The sequence below is a fragment of the Lagenorhynchus albirostris genome, chromosome 6, assembly GCF_949774975.1.
Source record: "Lagenorhynchus albirostris chromosome 6, mLagAlb1.1, whole genome shotgun sequence".
NCBI classification, from domain to species: Eukaryota; Metazoa; Chordata; class Mammalia; order Artiodactyla; family Delphinidae; genus Lagenorhynchus; species Lagenorhynchus albirostris.
This window is the reverse complement of record NC_083100.1, coordinates 32,682,429-32,702,978: the sequence shown is the minus strand read 5'-3', so window position 1 is coordinate 32,702,978 and position 20,550 is coordinate 32,682,429. Positions and strand designations below refer to the sequence as shown.

The following is a 20,550-nucleotide window of genomic DNA, read 5'->3' as shown; positions in this document are numbered from 1 at the left end:
CTCTGCACTCTAGTAGAAGATAAGAGTCTCTGTAGCGAGAGGAATGGTGACCAGAATCCTGTTTTTCAGTTTGTTTGCTTTGTCACCTTCCTTTATTAGCTAATATCCTTCTTTTGCCTCAGTACCTCCCAATTTCCATCATTTCTCCACTACTAAGAATAAGAATTAATAAGTGTACATGAGTAAAATTGGAAATGACATTGTTTTTGACTGATGCCGAAGCTGGTTGGATCCTGTTCCCTTTTTGAATATACCCAGACTTGTTCTTGTTAGGGCCTGGGGTAATCGAGCCCCGAGAGACCTCCAGTTATTAAAACTCACATGGAAATCAAATAGGTTGGAAGCCCAATTTATTATTTTATGTACTGAAAATACTCAAAATCCTTATAATCAGGTCATAGCTATAGTTACAAATATATTGAAATCAGAAGGCTGTTGAATATAGCCTCAGTACAAGGGTATTTAGATGAATAGTTAAAGGCATAATAATGGCTTTGTCACAGAGTCAAAAAAGTCCAGTGATTGGTCTCCCTTTCCAAAGCATCATGCCTGGCTTCCCACTGGCATATTTATGCTGTTTTGTGCATGTTAAGAGCAGGGGCTCTGGAGCCAGACTGACATAGGTTTGAATCCTATGTCATTTCTAACTAGTTATGTGACCTTGGATAAACTGTTTACATTTGTTTAGTTTCTCTATTTGTAATGTGGAAATAGTAACACTTATAGGGCAGTCATAAGGACCAAATGACACATAATATATGTAAAACACTTAACAAAGTGCCTGTGCTTATAAGAATGAAGTATATCACAGGGGTATCAGATTTATGATTCCTTGAAAGTAGCAGTAAATACTGAAGTTCTACTAGCTTAAGTTAGAAGTTTACCTTTTTTCTTTTGTTTAAAAAAAAAAATAGCTGTAAGCAGTCCAGAGTTAATCTGGTGGCTCTAACCTCTTCAGGGACTCAGGTACCTTTTGAATGTCAATTTGTTATCCTTACTATTATTTCTTGTGGTACAAAATAGCTTCTAGAGTTTTGGCCACCATGTCTACATTTTGGGCACAAAGATGGAGGGGGAGGTGAAGAAGGAGACAAATGGCAGGTGCCAATTATCTTTGAAGGAGATACTGAAAAGCTGACAGTATCTCATTTGCCAAACTCCATCAGATAGCTGCAAAGTTGCAAATATGTTCAGATAAAAAATTTGATAAAACTTGTTTCCTCAGCCTCCTTAACAGCAGGGGAGGTTAGGAAATGTAACGTTTATTCCTGGTAGCCATGTGTCCAGCAAAAACATCAGGGGCTCTGTTAATAAGGAAGCAGAGGAAAATTGATGTTGGATGGGCCATCAGCAATTTCTTCCATAGTAGCACTTGTTATTATTGATATTATTTATCATATTGATAATCAGTCCAAATGGCCTAAGTGTTATTACTTTCAGATGATTTTACATAATTATACTCTGATTTATTATTTATGAATTTAACAATTTAGGGCAACATATTTATTTCAAGCTTAATGGATCACCTCAAATAGCTACCAGTTACTTAGAGTTTCAGAAATATATTTGTAGAATCAGAGCCAAGCCAGTCCTCTTATATATCTATATTATTTGGGATAATATGATATAAATGATATATGTCATTTGCTATAACCAATAGAAAACCTGAGAGAGGCTTGGCCAAATCGCCCTGTTTATTTTTATTCTTGCCTAAGAAATCCAGATGCAGGCAGTTCTGGGATAGCACAGCAACTCAATGATATCATCAGGGACTAAGATCCTTGTGTTCCTGTTCTGCTCTGTAGCCTGCTACTTTAATTCTGGGGCTTGTTTCCTCATGATATAAAGGTGGCTCCAAGCTTCTTGTCTGCATTTCAGGCAAGAAAAGGGTGAAAAAGCCAAAAGCAAAGGATCCTTCCCTTTTTTATTTGTAAAGTGATATCCTCTTCATGGTCTACTGGCATATATTCTTGACCAGAACTATGTCACATGGCTACCCCTAGCTACAAGGGAGGGTGGTAAGTAAGTTTTCTACATGGGCAGATGACTATCTGAATAAAATCAGAATTCTGTTAGTGAAGAAATGAAGACCTAATATGTGTAAAACACCAGCGGTGTCTGTCAAAGTATCTGTGTAAAATTTTTTCAATGTTGATTGATAAAGAAAAAGTTGTCTGCAGATTTATTAAATTCTCTTTGTTTTTGCAAACATACAGCACTTCTGTTAGATTTGGGTTTCAATTTTAGTCTCTCATGTTTCAGAGGAATGCTTTGCAAGCAATTTCTCCAGCCACCATGGAGGTTCTCATGAGAGTTTTGGCCGATTGCGATTCTTGGGAGGAAGGAAATCCTGAAGAAGTGGGTAGGAAGGTAGAACTTACTCTGAAGTGCCTTACAGAGGTGGTACATATCCTTCTCACTAGCAGCTCTGATCAGCGTCAAGTGGAAACCAGCACTATTTTGGAGAACTATTTTAAATTGCTAAATTCAGATCATTCAGCTTTACCTAATCAAAGGAGGTCCAGACTGTGGGAAAGCCAGTTCATAGCTCTACAGATCAAAATGCTGAGTGAGTATTAGATGAAGTTTATTATACTCAGTTTTCTCTGAATCTAGTTTGTTTTTTTTTTTTTACCTTTATATTCTCCATTTTCATTAAGAATTCAAGGCTATTGTATAGAAAATATTGATTGTTTAATTCAGATATTGTGTGACTATTTAGATTTGACTTCAAAATAATATGGAATTGATTTGTCTTTCACATATTTGCTTTAACAGTGACAAAATCGAGCCTCTATATTCTCTTTTGAAAGTTGTAATCCACTAAAAGCATCAATGTTCAAAAGTAAATCAGCTGTGATTTTGAAATTCTAGGAAAAGTAAATTTTCAGAAAGTGCCACTTGTAGTTTCTACCCTATGGCAAAGAGTCACATACGATCAATTTTTTATGTGCTTCTAATACATCTCTGTAGAAATCACTTCAGTATGTCCTTCCTTTTGAGAGTTTCTGGTTTCTTGTTTTGTTTTGATTCCTCAGATCCTCTGTGTGTATGTGTCTTGTTTTTCTTTCCCTCTCTTTGTGTTGGTTGTTTTGTGTCATTCTGTGCTTCTTTCTCTCTCTCCCCATCTCCTGCCTCCCTGCAAGCTCCTTCACCAATATACGTGATTTCTTTTTGTACTCCTGTTAGATTGATAGATACTAATATTATTAACTGAGAGTTCCTTTTTATAGAAGTAAAATATTTTCATTATAGCTAAACTAGAAAATTCAGATAAGTGAAAAAAAGTTTTTGTATCCTGCCACCCAACATAACCAACATTAATGGTTTGTTGTATAGCCCTAGAGACTTTAAAAAATGTTTGTGTGGGTATGTGTGTGGTGTCCAATTTAAAAATATTGGACATCAAAATCTCAGTGAAACTTAATGATTCATAACAATAGTGTTTTTGTAGGAAAATAAGATTCATCTTATATAGTTTCTATTCTTTTATATGTTATAACATGTCACGTTTTATAATTATTATAAATTATAAGTTTATAAGGAAATTTGAGTCTATATTGAATGGACTTCTTTTTTATTATGAACTTGCATATTACCTATGTCAAATGTCCCTTGATTTCTGAGTGGGGACATCCTTTCAGTAGGAAACAAGACCAAAGCATCATCACCAATGGATTAATTACCTAAGTCTCATTTTCATGATAGCCATATGTTAATTTTATACTATAGAAATGAGACAGTGTTGCCAGACATAACCAAGTGTTGCTTATTCATAGCAAGTTGGGAACCACAGTTTATTACACTTAAGTTATAATGGAAGAACACCTAAGTAAATCTATGGGAAATATATATATCATTCTTATATATAAAAAAATAAATATTTTTAATAATAAAGTATAAAAATGTTCACTTTTTTTTCACTTTTCTTATCAAGTAATAAGTACAGGTTTTATTTTCTATTCCCCCTCTTTATTATTTCCTATTAATTTACATCTGTTTGTTAGCCAAAAAGCCTAAATTAAGTATATGGCTAGAGTGAATGTTTCTGTGATCCCAGATTTTCCACTTTATTAATGGACAGTTTTGTTTTTAATTTCATAGATACCATTACAGCCATGTTAGACTGCAGAGATAGGCCTGTTCTTCAGGCTATTTTTCTTAACAGTAATTGCTTTGAACATCTCATACGACTGCTACAGAACTGCAAGGTATTTTTCTATTATTACTATTATTGTTGTCTTTGATTTTAAGAAGCGGTTATTTTGTTTATGTTTTGATTCTATTTTGAGCATAACTATAACTAAATTTTTTTATTGTGGTAAAATACACGTAACGTACAATTTACCATCTTAATCATTTTTAAGTATACAGTTCAGTGGTATTAAATACATTCACGTTTTTGTCGCAACCATTACCACCATCCATCCCCCATAACTCTTCATCTTGTAAAACTAAAGCTCTATATCCATTAAACAACTCTACATTCTCCTCTCCGTTCAGCCCTTGGCAACTACTGTTCTTGCTGTCTCTGTGATTTTGCTACTCTAAGTACCTCGTATAGGTGGAATTGTACAGTGTTTGATTTTTTGTGACTGGCTTATTTCATTCAGCATAATATCCTCAAGATTCATCCATCTTGTAGCATATTGCAGAATTTCCTTTCTTTTTAAGACTGAATAGTATCTCAATGTATGTATACATATGTATATACCACATTTTGTTTATTCATTCATCTGTTGATGGACTCTTGTGTTGATTCTACCTTTTGGCTATCATGGATAATGTGGCTATGAACATGAGTATAAAAATATCTCTTCAAGACCCTACTTTAAATTCTTTTGGGTATATATCCAGAAGTGGGTTTGCTGGATCATATAGTAATTAAATTTTTAATTTTTTGAGGAACCACCTTACTGTTTTCCATAGTAGCTGCACCATTTTACATTGCCACCAACACTGCACAAAGGTTCCAGTTTCTCCAGATTCTTATCAACACTTGTTTTCTTCTTCTTCTTCTTCTTCTTCTCCTCCTTCTCGTCCTTCTTCCTCTTCCTCTTCCCCTTCCTCTTCTCCCTCTTCCTCCTCCTCCTCTTCTCCTTCTTCCTCCTCCTCCTCTTCTTCCTCGTCTTTTTTTTTGATAGTAGCCATCTCAATGGATGTGAGGTGGTATCTCATTGTAGTTTGATTTGCTTTTCTCTAATGATTAGTGATGCTGAGCATCTTTTCATGTGCTTACTGGCCATTTATGTGTCATCTTTAGAGAAATGTCTATTCAAGTCCTTGGTGCATTTTTTAATTGGGTTTTTTAGCTTTTTTGTTGTTAAGTTTCAAAGTCTTTTTTGTTATGCATTGTTAAAATTTAGTATGATCATTTGATGGCATATATTTTTGCACTTTTGTTTCACTTAAGATTATTTCATTAGCATTTTCGTGTTATGATTTTAATATTTACACGTTATTATATTGAGTGGATGTACCGTAGCTTACTTAACTATTCCCTATTGGTAAATTCTTAATTTGTTTCCAATTTTGTTTGTGATTACATAACTCTTTAAAGTTTCATAGAACAGAATTCTATTTCTAGTACAATTATTAGATCAAAGGGCATAAATTTTTTTAAGTAGGGAACATTGTGTGTAAACTTATAAGTGGAAAATGTAGAAAAGTAGAAAAATAAAAATACTATTAAGGTTCTTGATGTATACTTCCAATTTGCTTATTTTTAAAAGTTTTTACTAATTTACACTTGTAGCAGATTTGTGTGTAAGTACATAATAACTAATATCTCTGATTATTATATGTTTCCATAAATTTCAAGATGGTACCAGAAACCTTCTTGAGAAGCCTTTGAAAGTAAAACTACTTCAAAGAGCTTTTACCTTTCTATTTGAAATATTCCTTTCATGAATTCCCTGTTGAAAAATACTGGGGTCCCTTCTGATTCTGTGAGAATATTCCAGAATAAGAATTTTAACGTCAGCTCCTTGAATTTTTCCACTCTGTTAGGAGGGGTATCCTTGAAAACATTTATGTCACTATATTGCTTAACGTATAGTAAAATTGTGAAGAATAGCATAAAATAGGAAATAATATATTGATAAAGTAAGTCATAATGAATATTTATGAAGTCAACAAAAGTACCAAATTATCACTGTAGAGTCAAGATCTCTCTGTCCGCCTTTTAAAAATCATTCTTGGGAAAGAAATCCTAGGGAGGTGAAAGCAGCATAAGAGAAATGTTTATAAAACCTTCTGTTTGTTGTAAAAATGCAGCGTGGCTTTGTCAGTTATAAAGACAACTTCAGTAATAAAGGCAAGATCTCACATGTGCGTTTATACAGTATATGAAACTAAGACATAATTAAAAATCTCTATCATATCATGGTCAGCAGTATCTTTTTTAAAAATACAGAACTGTTTGACATAGCGGTCATGATGGTGAGCTAATATTTACTCTTCTATGTTATAAGCCAAAGTTTCTTATCATTTAGATCTAGAAACTTGCTGGTAGTCATACCATTTTAAAATTTAATTATTTGTTACCATTTATCACATTTTGTTTTGAAACAGGAAATGGTAGAGAAGAAACCAATTTCAGAGAGGAAAACCAGGCTTTGGGACCTGAGCCTTCTCTCCTGGCAGTAGTCTTTATTTGTGGAATATTCTAGTCAGACTCCCTGTAGATTCCTCACTAAACTTTAGACTCATTAAGTTGTTTTTTTTTTTTAACATCTTTATTGGAGTATAATAGCTTTACAATGGTGTGTTAGTTTCTGTTTTATAACGAAATGAATCAGTTATACATATACATATGTCCCCATATCTCTTCCCTCTTGCATCTCCCTCCCTCCCACCCTCCCTATCCCACCCCTCTAGGTGGTCACAAAGCACTGAGCTGATCTCCCTGTGCTATGTGGCTACTTCCCACTAGCTATCTGTTTTATGTTTGGTAGTGTATATATGTCCATGCCACTCTCTCACTTTGTCCCAGCTTACCCTTCCACTTCCCTGTATCCTCAAGTTCATTCTCTAGTAGGTCTGCATCTTTATTCCCATCTTGCCCCTAGGTTCTTCATGACCTTTTTTTTTTTTTTTAAGATTCCATATATATGTGTTAGCATACGGTATTTGTTTTTCTCTTTCTGACTTACTTCACTCTGAATGACAGTCTCTAGGTCCATCTGCCTCTCTACAGATAACTCAGTTTCGTTCCTTTTTATGGCCGAGTAATATTCCATTGTATATATGTGCCACATCTGGACTCATTAAGTTTTAAAAACAAGGGGAGGGCCTTCGCTGGTGGCACAGTGGTTAAGAATCTGCCTGCTAATGCAGGGGACAGGGGTTCGACCCCTGGTCTGGGAAGATCCCACATGCGTGGAGCAACTAAGCCCGTGTCCCACAACTACTGAGCCCACATGCCACAGTTACTGAAACCCGCATCCCAGAGCCCGTGCACCGCAACCAAGAGTAGCCTCTGCTCACTGCAACCAGAGAAAAGCCTGCGTGCAGCAACGAAGATCCAACGCAGACAAAAATAAAATAAATTAAATAATTATCTTATTAAAAAATATAATAAATTAGTTAAGATGATTTAATAAAAAAATTTTAAAATAATAAAAACAAGGGGGAACCTTGAAATAAACTGCCCAACTCTTTTATTATAGTAATGTATGGAAATGTGTAATGAGGAAATGTGGAAATGTAATGAGGAAATGTGTCCTAAGAGATTAAGTGATTAGCCCAGGGTTTAACACTAATATATGATGGAGGTAGGATTTCTTACCCAGGTATTCTGACCCTAAGTTCATTGTTATATGTAGTTTTGTAACTGTATTACTGGTACTTAAGGTCACTGTTTAGTCAGTAGAAAAAATGTTTTCTGTGCACTAAATATAAGAGAATTATAGGTTTTATTTACTGTATATACAAACGTGTTTGATGGAGAGAGGTGATATGATTTATGAATATATAAAAATGGCATCTTGTGAAAACTTAAGTTCCCAGATGTGTTATAGAATGCTACAGATGTCTATGATTGATTTCTGTTTAAATTGTTATTTGTTAATAAGGAATGAATCATTTACTCTTTTATACAGTAATACAGAATCAAGACAATTCCTCATTTAAATATTCAGACCCATTGGAAGCATTATCAACTAACGCTTAAAGTGTCATAAACAATTTATGAATTACACAGAAATCTTTAGGGTGACTGTTGCAGTTTCTATGCCTTCTTTTTGCATGAGATTCACCAACCAGTTTAAGTACACATTAATTTCCTTGAATATTTGTGTAAAGACTTCTGGGCTTGTCAAAATGAGTTTCATCATACTATAACATTTAAATTACAGTTCCATGAAATCATATATTTAACTTTTATGATAGGTATGATGAACTTTAAATATTTAAGAATCATTTTGTTTTACTATATTGAATTTTGAAAGGGGGATATGCTTTGAGTTAATATAAGGTTTTTTTAAGCTGTTCAAAAATATTTGAATTAATGTGAAGAAAATAACAGCAAATTTCTGGTAGCAAAGAGTAGAATTCAAAACCATTACATGGACTTTAGCACTTTGCTAGTTGAAATCATTTTTTCAAAAATATACTGTAAATATATAAAGTTCCATTTGAGGACTTAAGTCATAAGATTCTGGAAAGCTTTTGATATTGTGGTGTCGCCCATCTTCTTTGATTTGTTTTCTTTAATTTCTTCTCTTTCTTCTCCACATCTACTCCTTAAAATCAACTACAACAAATTTATCATCATGACAGTCTTAGTAAGAATGAGAATTTATGAAAGGAGCAACCAAGGGATACTTTATGGAAAAGATTGTTAGGAGTGAATAGACAAAATGGTTGAAATGGTTGAAAGCCTGACTTTGGGAATCAAATCTGTCTGGATTTATACACATTGTCTTAGTGACCTTGAGCAAGTTTCTTTTCATTTTTAAAAAAATAGATATTTATTTATCTTCTAGAACAATACACAATCAGTATAGAGATTTTGGAGGAAAAAAGCATAAAAATATTTTTTTACAAAGCATATATGTAGTATTTAAAATGTTGCAAAATATACATATTTGCATATATATTTTTAATGTGGATGTATTCTCCTTTACAAAATTGGAATACTACTGAATATTTTTTTATTCTGCTTTTAATTGTGTTATATCATGAGTCTTTTCATATGCCATCATATTTTTCAAAAGATTGCTTTTAATGACTGCAGGTATTTCAACACAGCAGTTCTCAAAGTATGGGATCCCCAAGATCATTTTAGGGAGTCTGCGAAGTTTAATCTTAAAATTTCTTTTTGAAGTTAATTTTCTTCTTAAACTGTAACCAAAACAACATTATAAAAGTTTTCTTCTTAAACTGTAACCAAAACAACATTATATTATCCGCAAAAGCAGATAGGAGGGCTTCCCTGGTGGCACAGTGGTTGAGAGTCCGCCCGCCGATGCAGGGAACACGGGTTCGTGCCCCAGTCCGGGAAGATCCCACATGCCGCGGAGCGGCTGGGCCCATGAGCCATGGCCGCTGAGCCTGCGCGTCCGGAGCCTGTGCTCCGCAACAGCAGAGGCCACCACAGTGAGAGGCCTGCGTACCGCAAAAAAAAAAAAAAAAAAAAGGCAGATAGGAGAGTTCATCTATCTTATCTTAAGTCAGATATTTAAAGAGATTTGCAAAAATGTAAAAGCAGTGCCATCCTCACTAAGGTATATTTTGGAAAATATAGTTATTTTTCATGAACATGTTTTTATATAAACTTGTAATGGATTTATTTTTTGAATAAATAAATACTTTTTAAACGCCTTGATTTTAATTTCTGATGTGGTAAATATTGATAGATGTAACCCACATAAATAAAATTTCAGTTCATTGGGGTTCTCAGTAATTTTTTTTTTTTTTTTTTTTTTTTTTTTTTTGCGTTATGTGGGCCTCTCACTGTCGTGGCCTCTCTCGTTGCGGAGCACAGGCTCCGGACGTGCTGGCTCAGCAGCCATGGCTTATGGGCCTAACCGCTCCGCGGCATGTGGGATCTTCCCGGACCGGGGCATGAACCCGTGTCCCCTGCATCGGCAGGTGGACTCTCAACCACTGCGCCACCAGGGAAGCCCCTCAGTAATTTTTTAAAGAGTGTTAAGGGGTCTTTAGACCAGAAAATTTGAGGATTTATCTTTCAACCTATGGATGAACCATAATTTATTAACGTATTCTATTATGTTGATACTTGACTGGTTTCTAATTTTTTGCTGTTGTAAACAGAATTGAAGTGAGCATTTCTTTTCCAAAATCTTAGTGTCAATTTCTGACTGTTTCTTTGAGTAGATTCCTGGAAATACAATTACTGATTTAAAGAGTAAGAACTTTTTAAAAGAATCTTGATATGGATTGCTTTCTGGAAAGACTTTACTTACTTTTACTTTCATCAGTTTTGAGCAGTCCTGTTTTATTGCACCTAGACAATATGGAATATTACTGTTTTAAAATCTTTGCTGATAATAGTAATACCAGCTTTCATTTATTTCACCCTTGTTGTATGCCAGTTTCTAGGCTAATAACCTAACATGGATTATCTCATTTAATCTGCACGCCAATTTCATGATATCTTATTCTTTTCATTTCTGAGAAAACAAACTCGGAGAATTTAAGTAGTTTTCCTTAAAACCAGACAGCTTATAAGTAGCAGAACCAAGATTCAAATGCAGGTTTCTGATTCCAAAGCCTGTATTGTGTACACTAATCTATTTTTAGGTTTAGCATTACTTATGCTCTTGCATACCTTACTATTATCCATTTTATTTTATATTGCATTTTTTAAGCACGTTACTGGATTTTTGTTCTCAATTTCTGAAATGATAGTAGTTCCTAAGAAGAACTTCCTTTTTAGGATGCTCTTGATAAATCCCTTTACAAATCTAACTTTCTCTCCCTTTTCACTCTCATTTGAATCATTTTCCTCTTTACCCAAACTGACTGAGATCTTTTGGGATGCTGGGTTTTATTTATGTAAGCCAAACTACTTGATTCTTTCATTTCTTTCAGATAAGGGCAGTCTCAATGTATGTCAGAGGTAATCCTAATCCATCTTTCTACTGTACAGAGTAGTATAAATTATGCTCAACTCGATAATTTTGGACAATACTGTTAACAAAATTTTTAACAAAATGTGTGGTGAGATAAATTTGGGAAATACTACACACTGACCTCCCTTGTCAAAGTACACATTAGCATATTCGAGACTCTTGAGGAGCATTTCCAGAAAGACCCCTTTTTAAAGTTAGTTTAATAGCATTTCACACACCTATGTGGCTGCAGAACCCTTACTATACATTATTTACTACAGTATCTTTAGTCTGTCTCAATAGCAGTTTCCTTCTCTTCTATGAGTCATTCCCTGCTGATTCTTTAAGAATTCAGGAATATTAACTAAGTATTCCTAATAATTATTTAATTATTGCTGTTGTTTCTTATTTTGGTAACTTTGAGTTTCAGAGAGAAATAAATGATAATTAATTGCATAGTTTATGAACTAATGTTAGTTAGTAATCCAAAAAGTGGACAGTTGATTGTCATTTTAAGAGTGGTATACTTCATGAGTGGATTCTTGGATTTATTTCAAGAGATATGGAAATCCGTTTAAGCTTCACTTCTGCTTATAGGTAACAATTTAATGTTCTTTCTCCATTATTCTTGTCTCTGTTTTTAACAGCTATTTTTAAATGCTAACAGTAAGGTGGCAGACAAGAACGAGAAAGACCTTGCCAACAAATTACTGACAGAAATGAATGAGGACCAGGTATCTACAAAGCCTGCATCTTGTTTCAGCTGAAGTCCAAAATCAGTCAATGGGAGCACCTATTCCTGTACTTTTCTTCTTATGTTTTAAAGTATACAAACATTATCTATTTCTAATCTTCATTAATTATTTTTGAAAATTGTTTAAAAATTTAAAAATAAATGCTTTCATCTAAAAGATAAATATATTGAAATCTTGGTGAGGGATATAAACGATCGATTGACAGGATTCCATCTATGTATGTGTGTCTTCTTTTCAGTTTGAGGAAATATAAAGTACAGGAATGGAATCCCAATATCAGTGCTGTCCACCTAGTGATGACTCCATATTTTGGGGGCTTCTTTTTCTAAGCATTGTGGTGTATTGGGACCTTAGGGCTTTGTTCGTGAATATGTCTGATCAGTTTTAATATCTTGATTCTTTGCCTCTTGTTGACAAATGATTATTATAATTCAATGGACAACCCAAATCTTGGAGGAAGGGAAGAAGATGCCGAGCTCTTTGAGTCTTAATTTAGCATAAAATTTAACTTTTTTCTTTTCTAAAAACTCACCTTTACACGGGTATAAGGCAGACATATACAATTTATCTTGCTTTTCACAATACATTAGGCAATTTAGTTTGGCAGAAACTACCTATAAAAATTGCTTTGTTATTTGTCTTTCCCAGAATGTTCGTGAGAGAGCTTATGTGATATCTTTTATTAACATATTATTAGCGTTATCTTAATGTCCAGGTGTATAAATAGAGCTGTGGTATAAAAAGAGACATGATAATCTATTCTCTTCTGGATGTCAAATATCAATTACAGGCTACCGTTCTGGATTTCCATATAAGTTAGTCCCTCTTAAAGTCTTCTTATATAGATTTATAAAATGTTATAATAATCTCTTAGAGGTTGACAATTAGTATTCCTGATTATAGGTACTGTGATGCCTAGTCCTCTTCAATAAAGTCAAGAAAAAAAATCTTAGTTGTATGATATTCTGTATGCAGAATGTTTAATGCATATGATGTTTTTATTACACATGTAATATGTTTATTTTATGTAATAATGTTTAATAAACAAACAACATCAACAAAAACCAAGATACCAGCTTAAATAACTTGCCTGAAAATGATAGAGCTGAGCTCACAATGACAAAGATCTAATCAGTCCCCCTTTACTCAGATCATTTTTAGTGGGAGGCAGAGAGGAAAATTCTATTTGTGGGGTAACGAGCTTCAAGTCATAGTAATATATTACCAAAAGCAGATTTTGGGGTAATTTTTACAACTTTCTAGTCCTCACACTATGCTTTCATGGTTGACTAAGTCTGTTGATATAACATTCACGTTCAGTTTTTTTACATTGTTGATGTTCTTTTTTGTTTTTGTTTTTGTTTCTTTTTCTATGAATGTACTGCCCTGAAATTTAACACATCTCTTCTTTATAATGAAGCTTAAACAGAAATAGACAAAATGGAGCTGGTATTTATTTTTTCTTACAACTTCTGGCATTAAAGCTTGCCTTCTCAAAAACATGACAGTGCTTATAGATACATATTTCATTTTCTGTTCTGCCTCAAATTTCTGCATTTTATATAAAGATAGATGTATGTTATTGTTTGCGAATGTGATTGATTGATATATGCACATACCATTTCACTTATAACACAGGGTTTGGAAACTATATAGATAAGACTGTTTTAGACATCTTATTATACATGCTAATGAAATTTTAACCTAGGAAGTTTCAAGTGTATTTTTGAAGGAAAATTAAAACATACAAGAATTTCCCATGATAACCCTCCCTCCCTTCCTCTTGAGATTGTCCATTACTTTTTAAAAGCATGTTTAAGCTTGGTGGGTTTTTTCCTCCTCAAAGCATTTTAATATAATGAGTGAATGTAACCTTATTCTTCTTGACATATGGCTTATTTTCTGTCAAGTATGTAACTTTTCTTACAGGTTTTAGTGTTTCAGAGATCCATTTCATTGGAAGAGGAATGTATTGCATGTTAAATATTTTTTTGAGGTTTTCAGAAGAAAGGCTTCCTAACTGAATACAAATCTTGAACATATTTGTTAATTTCTTACCTTTTCTTCCTCCTCTGGTAGGTGTTTCAGGTACAGTTGGATTGTTTGGCTGTGTCAACCATTCAGGCTTTGACAGCAGTAATGAACAAATCTCCAGCTGCTAAGGTAAAACATATGTCCTCAAGCTCTAAAATGTTATCATAGATATACCTGTTTTCACTATATAATTCCCAAATAATGTATGAAAGTATAAAATACATAAGGTTTCACTCATGAAATAATTCACAAAATATCTCATCTTTGTGTAGGAATCACTTTGCCGATAATTTAAAAGAGAGATGCCTATGGGCAGTACTTTGGGATTATTTAAAGCATTGATGACTGACTGCAAGCTCTAGGGATTTACAGCATCAGTCAACGAATGGGAAGAGAGCACTGGTGTTGAAATGTTGAAAGGATCATTTTAAGTGATTATTTGATTAGTGCATTTAAAGAATTAAATTTTATATCATAATTTTTCTTCATTAATAAAATATTCACTCTTTCACTATTTGGTCAGTTTATGACCATCTAGAATATGAAAAATTTTCACATGTGAACAGCCCTGTCAATTTGGGACTTGTTTTTCCAGATGGCCTTGGAAATTCTGCTTCTTTGTTTGTAGTCACTGACCCTCAGGATTTTCTTTCCCTTCTCATTCACTACCACTGACTCTGCCCTGCAGTCCACTTATGCTGATTCTGTGCTAGTAGTTTTCCCACTGAGTACTTTTAAGGATTAGTGACATCATCTGTGTAAAATGGTAAGCAGAGTGCCAGGCACAAGGTAAGTGCTTAATAAGTATGTGTCTATAATTATTTTTACCATTTTACCTTCTTATCCACCACTTCTAATATATTTCATTTAGTACCAGAAATAAATGAATTATTCCTTGTTCCCTAAGCCATGCTTTCAGTTGTATTTCTTACTTTCTATTGGTTTTTGTTAGGAGACTGACTTTCCCTATAAATGTTGCTATATATAACTCATGGTTAAATTCCTGCTGAATAGGCTTTTACAACTATCACAGGCTGGCATGGAAGTCTAATCTCCATTTATAATAGTTACTTAAGGAAAAAATTATTTTAAGTTCTAAATAATTGGTTTATGAATATAATGGATTGCCTATACTGTATTATGAAATTCAAACCTGAAATGATGTCCAGGTCTTTTTTAAATATAATTTTTTAAACTATGTTATGTGTTGCATGGCTTAAAATTCGAAAGATTATTTTTTAAAATGCCTTTTGAAAAAAGACTTTTTTCCTATCCTTGGCCCACAGTCAACTAATTCCCCTTCCTAGAGACAACTAGTCATACTTGTTTAAATCTTTTGATTTTATAATGAGTGTATATATTTTTGCCTAACTTACTGGACCAATTTAGTATTGCTAGTTTTTTTTGTGTTCTTTACATTTTACGTTATGGCTTTTGGTACCCACTAGTCCAAGTGTGACTTAGAGCTTATTAAATTGAACTTTGTGCTCCAGATAATTTAGACCATTTAGATATTGGGTTGGCCAAAAGGTTCGTTCATTTTTTTCCCATAAGATGGCTCTAGTAGCACTTAGTTGTCTTTAACTTCATTTGAAACAGTTTTGCTAGATTGTATGACACCTGTCATATCAGAGTGCATTTTAAAAAGGACTTAACAAAATTGGTGAATTTTTGTATAGCCATTTTAATATTGAAGATGGAAGAACAAAAGCAACATTTTCGGCATATTATGCTTTATTATTTCAAGAAAGGTAAAAACGCAACCGAAATGCAAAAAAAGGATTTGTGCAGTGTATGGAGAAGGTGCTGTGACTGATTGAATGTGTCAAAAGTGGTTTGCAAAGTTTCGTGCTGGAGATTTCTCGCTGCATGATGCTCCACGGTCGGGTAGACCAGTTGAAGTTGATAGTGATCAAATCGAGACATTAATTGAGAACAATCAACGTTATACGCCGGAGATAGCTGATATACTCAAAATATCCAAATCAGGTGTTGAAGACCATTTGCACCAACTTGGTTATGTGAATCGCTTTGATGTTTGAGCTCCACGTAAGTTGAGCGAAAAAACCTTCTTGACCGTATTTCCGCATGCGATTCTCTACTTAAACGTAATGAAAACGTTCCATTTTTAAAACAAATTGTGATGGGTGATGAAAAGTGGATACTGTACAACAATGTGGAATGGAAGAGATTGTGGGGCAAGTGAAATGAACCACCACCAACCACACCAAAGGCCGGTCTTCATCCAAAGAAGGTGAGGTTGTGTATATGGTGGGATTGGAAGGGAGTCCTCTATTACGAGCTCCTTCCGGAAAACCAAATGATTAATTCCAACAAGTACTGCTCCCAATTAGACCAACTGAAAGCAGCACCTGACAAAAAAGCGTCCGGAATTAGTCAACAGAAAATGCATAATCTTCCATCAGGATAACACAAGACCACATGTTTCTTTGATGACCAGGCAAAAACTGTTATAGCTTGGCTGGGAGGTTCTAATTCATCTGCCGTATTCACCAGACATTGCACCTTCAGATTTCCATTTATTTAGGTCTTTACAAAATTCTCTTAATGGAAAAAATTTCAATTCCCCAGAAGACTGTCAAAGGCACTTGGAAGAGTTCTTTAATCAAAAAGTAAAAATTTTGGGAAGATGGAATTATGAAGTTGCCTGAAAAATGGCAGAAGATAGTGGAACAAAAGGGTGAATACGTTGTTCAGTAAAGTTCTTGAAGAAAATGAAAAATGTGTCTTTTATTTTTACTTAAAAACCGAAGGCACTTTTTGGCCAACTCAATACAAAGAGCAGAGGGAAAACCGTACCCAGGTTTTTTGGCCACTACTCAAAATTGCCAGGAGTCTTTAATCTAGTTCTTTGAGGCTACTGACTCCTTTATTCCTAAAGTCTCCTCACTTTTTCTCCATTTTTGTTTTGATTTCAAGTAATATTGTACTAATAACAAATCAAGTGAAGAAAGTAAAGGGATCTGCAAGTAGTATAACAATTTTATAATACACAGTCTTTGCTAATTCCATTTGTTTTACATTTTGGTATTTTATTGTAGCATTGTATTCCAGAAGGTATATGGAATATATTTAAGATGAAGACACCTGACTTAAGAAAACAAAAATATTGAACTCATAATCTTTTTAATATTGTTAATTAACTTAAATGGGTATTATTCAACATTTTTAATATTCTAACAAATTCAGTCTTTGAAAATCTGTTTTGATGTATTGATTTCTCCTCTCTTAGGAAGTATTTAAAGAAAGAATTGGTTATACACATATGTTTGAAGTATTAAAATCACTGGGTCAGCCACCACTGGAACTACTTAAAGAACTTATGAATATGGTGAGTTTTTTTTAGCTTTATTAGAATAAGTTCCATCATCTTTGTATCAAAGATGGTAACTAACCTTTTGTCTCTTATGTTGCTTTACAGGCTGTAGAGGGTGATCACACTTCAGTTGGAATTTTGGGCATTAGTAATGTCCAGCCTCTCTTGCTTCTTATCCAGTGGCTTCCAGAGCTAGAATCCCATGATCTGCAAATCTTCATCTCTGATTGGCTGAAAAGAATTTGTTGTATTAATAGGCAAAGTCGAACTACTTGTGTCAATGCAAACATGGGAATTAGAATCATTGAAACCCTTAATTCCCATTCTTCCCTCCATCGAACTTGTGCTGAGAACTTGATTGCACTCCATGGTTCATTGGGGAGTCAGTCAGTGAGCTCAGAAGAAATCCGTCAACTACTAAGATTGTTGAGAGTGGATGAATCCGAGTACATTCACCCCTATACCACTCTTGTAACTCGAGCAATCCTGACAATGGCCCGAAAACAAAGTCTAGAGAGTGCACTGCAGTATTTTAATTTGTCACATAGTATGGCAGGAATTTCTGTGCCTTCCATACAGAAATGGCCAGGGTCTGCCTTTTCTTTCAATGCTTGGTTTTGCTTAGATCAGGATCAGTTGACTCTTGGCAATGCTAACAAAGGAGGAAAAAGAAAACAATTATACAGGTACTGGTACAAGTTATGGAATATAAATGAATACTGTCATAATATATGCTGTGATTCTTAAACAGGAAAACGTTTTTCTAAGCATCTATTTTTTTATTCCTGGAATACCGTTTTTTTTAAAAAACTTTTATTTTATTTTTATTTATTTATTTATTTATTTTGCGGTAGCGGGCCTCTCACTGTTGTGGCCTCTCCTGCTGCGGAGCACAGGCTCCAGACGCGCAGGCTCAGCAGCCATGGCTCATGGGCCCAGCTGCTCCGTGGCATGTGGGATCTTCCTGGACCGGGGCACGAACCCGTGTCCTCTGCGTCGGCAGGCGGACTCTCAACCACTGCGCCACCAGGGAAGCCCCTATTTTATTTAATTAATTAATTTATTTATTTATTTATGGCTGCATTGGGTCTTCGTTGCTGCACGCGGGCTTTCTCTAGTTGCAGCGAGTGGGGGCTACTCTTCATTGTGGTGCACGGGCTTCTCATTGCAGTGGCTTCTCTTGTTGCGGAGCACGGGCTCTAGGTGTGCAGGCTTCAGTAGTTGTGGCACACGGGCTCAGTAGTTGTGGCTCGCGGGCTCTAGAGCGCAGGCTTAGTAGTTGCGGTACACGGGCTTAGTTGCTCTGCGGCATGTGGGATCTTCCCATACCAGGACTCAAAACTGTGTCCCCTGCTTTGGCAGGCGGATTCTTAACCACTGCGCCACCAGGGAAGTCCTAAGCATCTACTTTTTAAATGTACAACAATTTATCTGAAGCCTCTCCTCCTTAGGGGGTGTACACAGTTTAATTATAAGTGCTTTGTTACTTTCATAATAATAGTTGTATATCTCAAATATTTTGCTAGTTAAGTTTTGAAACTAATTTGGAAACAAAGTTCCTTCTTAAAATTATTGTAAAAGTGGAGGAAAAAGGAATAGTAAACTTGAAAATGAATGGTGATTTCTCTGTTCTATTGAGGATGCTACTATATATTTATATGAAGGACCAGAAAAACCTATGTGTTTCCAAACTTAGTTACTTCAGTAACTAATACATTTTAATATGCCTTGTGATTTTTAAGACTTTATTCATTCTTTCTGAATCTTATTTGGAAGAATTTTGAAGATTTGAAAGTTTATAGTTTTGCTAGAGTTTGCTAATGGCATTCTGTGTATAAGGCTACCTTTTATAATTTACTAAACTGCTATGCCCAGAAAAGATTTAAAAATCAACTTTGAGGCAAGGTGGGATTGATGGTGTGTGACAATAGAATGTAAGCCACAGTGTGTTTTGTAAAGATATTCATGATGAAGTTATGGTTTTGTGTGCCCCAGTGATGATGAAACTGTACAACTGACTTCAAAAGTTCTGATAATACATACTTTTGTTAGCTTTTTTACAGGAAGTGGCATGGGTTTTGAAGCTTTTATTACCCATTCAGGTATGTTGGTTGTGGCAGTGTGCACGAAAAGAGAATATGCAACAGTTATGCTTCCTGACCACAGTTTCTGTGATTCCCTCTGGGTAAGGCTTTAGGGCATCACATCTAACTTCTGGGTTCTTTCGTTTTAAAAAAAACACATGTTTGGTGTGTGTACATCAGGTGTTATCATCTGCTTGTTGAGAGTTGATTAATTTTATGTTAAAGTTCTATTCATGTTGAAGTTTACCTATAAAGGAGTTAATACCATTTATCATAATCTCAGCGGTAATCATTTTTCTGCTAAAAAAGTTAGATTGAAATGTTATATTTCTTTCAAGTTTTCTAGAATCAAATTTGATTTTGAATTACAATTTAAAATGAGAGCAGAAATTATTAAAAAACAATGCATTTCTGTTGCTTTTCTTAAAAAATAAAATGCTTCTCATTAGAAACATTAATTCTAAAGAACACTCATAGACTTGGAAAATGCAGAAAAGGTACTATGTTACAATTGTGTGTAGATTTTCTAGAATAGTCAGAAGCTCTTTTATAGTACTACAGGCAAAATTGTTACTTTAACAGCATCATTTTAATCAGCGTTTAATTATGCTTAAACTTACTGTTCTACCTTTCACACAAACTAGTTATATAGTAATACTCTGAAAACATTTGTTATTGCAAAGACTTAATGTAATTTTTACTTTTTAAATATATGTTTTACTTTACCAGCACAACATAACCATTGTTCACATGCCTGGAAAAAGGCCCTTTGGTCAGAGCCTTGTATATATCTATGACAATGGACAGCAGAAGGTCTCTGCCCCTCTGAGATTTCCTGCCACGAATGAAGTAAGCACATCTAACCTACTCTTTTTTTTTTTAATAAATATTTATTTTATTATTTATTTATTTTCCTTTTTTTGCGGGGTGGTCGTGTCAGGTCTTAGTTGCAGCACATGGGATCTTTGTTGAGGCATACAGGATCTTTCCTTAGGCACACGGGTTCTCTCTAGTTGTGGTGTGTGGGTTTTCTCTCTCTAGTTGTGATGCGCGTGGGCGACAGGGCACGTGGGCTCCAGGGCGTGTGGGCTCTATAGCTTGTGACACGCGGGCTCTCTCATTGAGGCGCGCGGGCTTAGTTGCCCCATGGCTTGTGGGATCTCAGTTCCCTGAGCAGGGATCGAACCCGCACTCCCTGCATTGTAGGGTGGATTCTTTACCACTGGACCACCAGGGAAGTCCCTAACCTACTCTTTATGGGA

General features: G+C 34.7%; 1 protein-coding gene across 1 annotated transcript in view; it reads left to right on the top strand.

The window, feature by feature from the left end:
* Positions 1 to 20,550, top strand: part of NBEAL1 (neurobeachin like 1) — a 175,565-nt gene that overhangs the window by 51,573 nt on the left and 103,442 nt on the right. The window contains exons 8-15 of the mRNA XM_060152294.1: positions 2,263 to 2,569; positions 4,105 to 4,211; positions 11,726 to 11,812; positions 13,913 to 13,996; positions 17,121 to 17,219; positions 17,310 to 17,890; positions 19,257 to 19,389; positions 20,018 to 20,137. Of these exons, the coding sequence (XP_060008277.1) occupies positions 2,263 to 2,569; positions 4,105 to 4,211; positions 11,726 to 11,812; positions 13,913 to 13,996; positions 17,121 to 17,219; positions 17,310 to 17,890; positions 19,257 to 19,389; positions 20,018 to 20,137 (1,518 nt within the window). The remainder of the gene's footprint in view (positions 1 to 2,262; positions 2,570 to 4,104; positions 4,212 to 11,725; positions 11,813 to 13,912; positions 13,997 to 17,120; positions 17,220 to 17,309; positions 17,891 to 19,256; positions 19,390 to 20,017; positions 20,138 to 20,550) is intronic.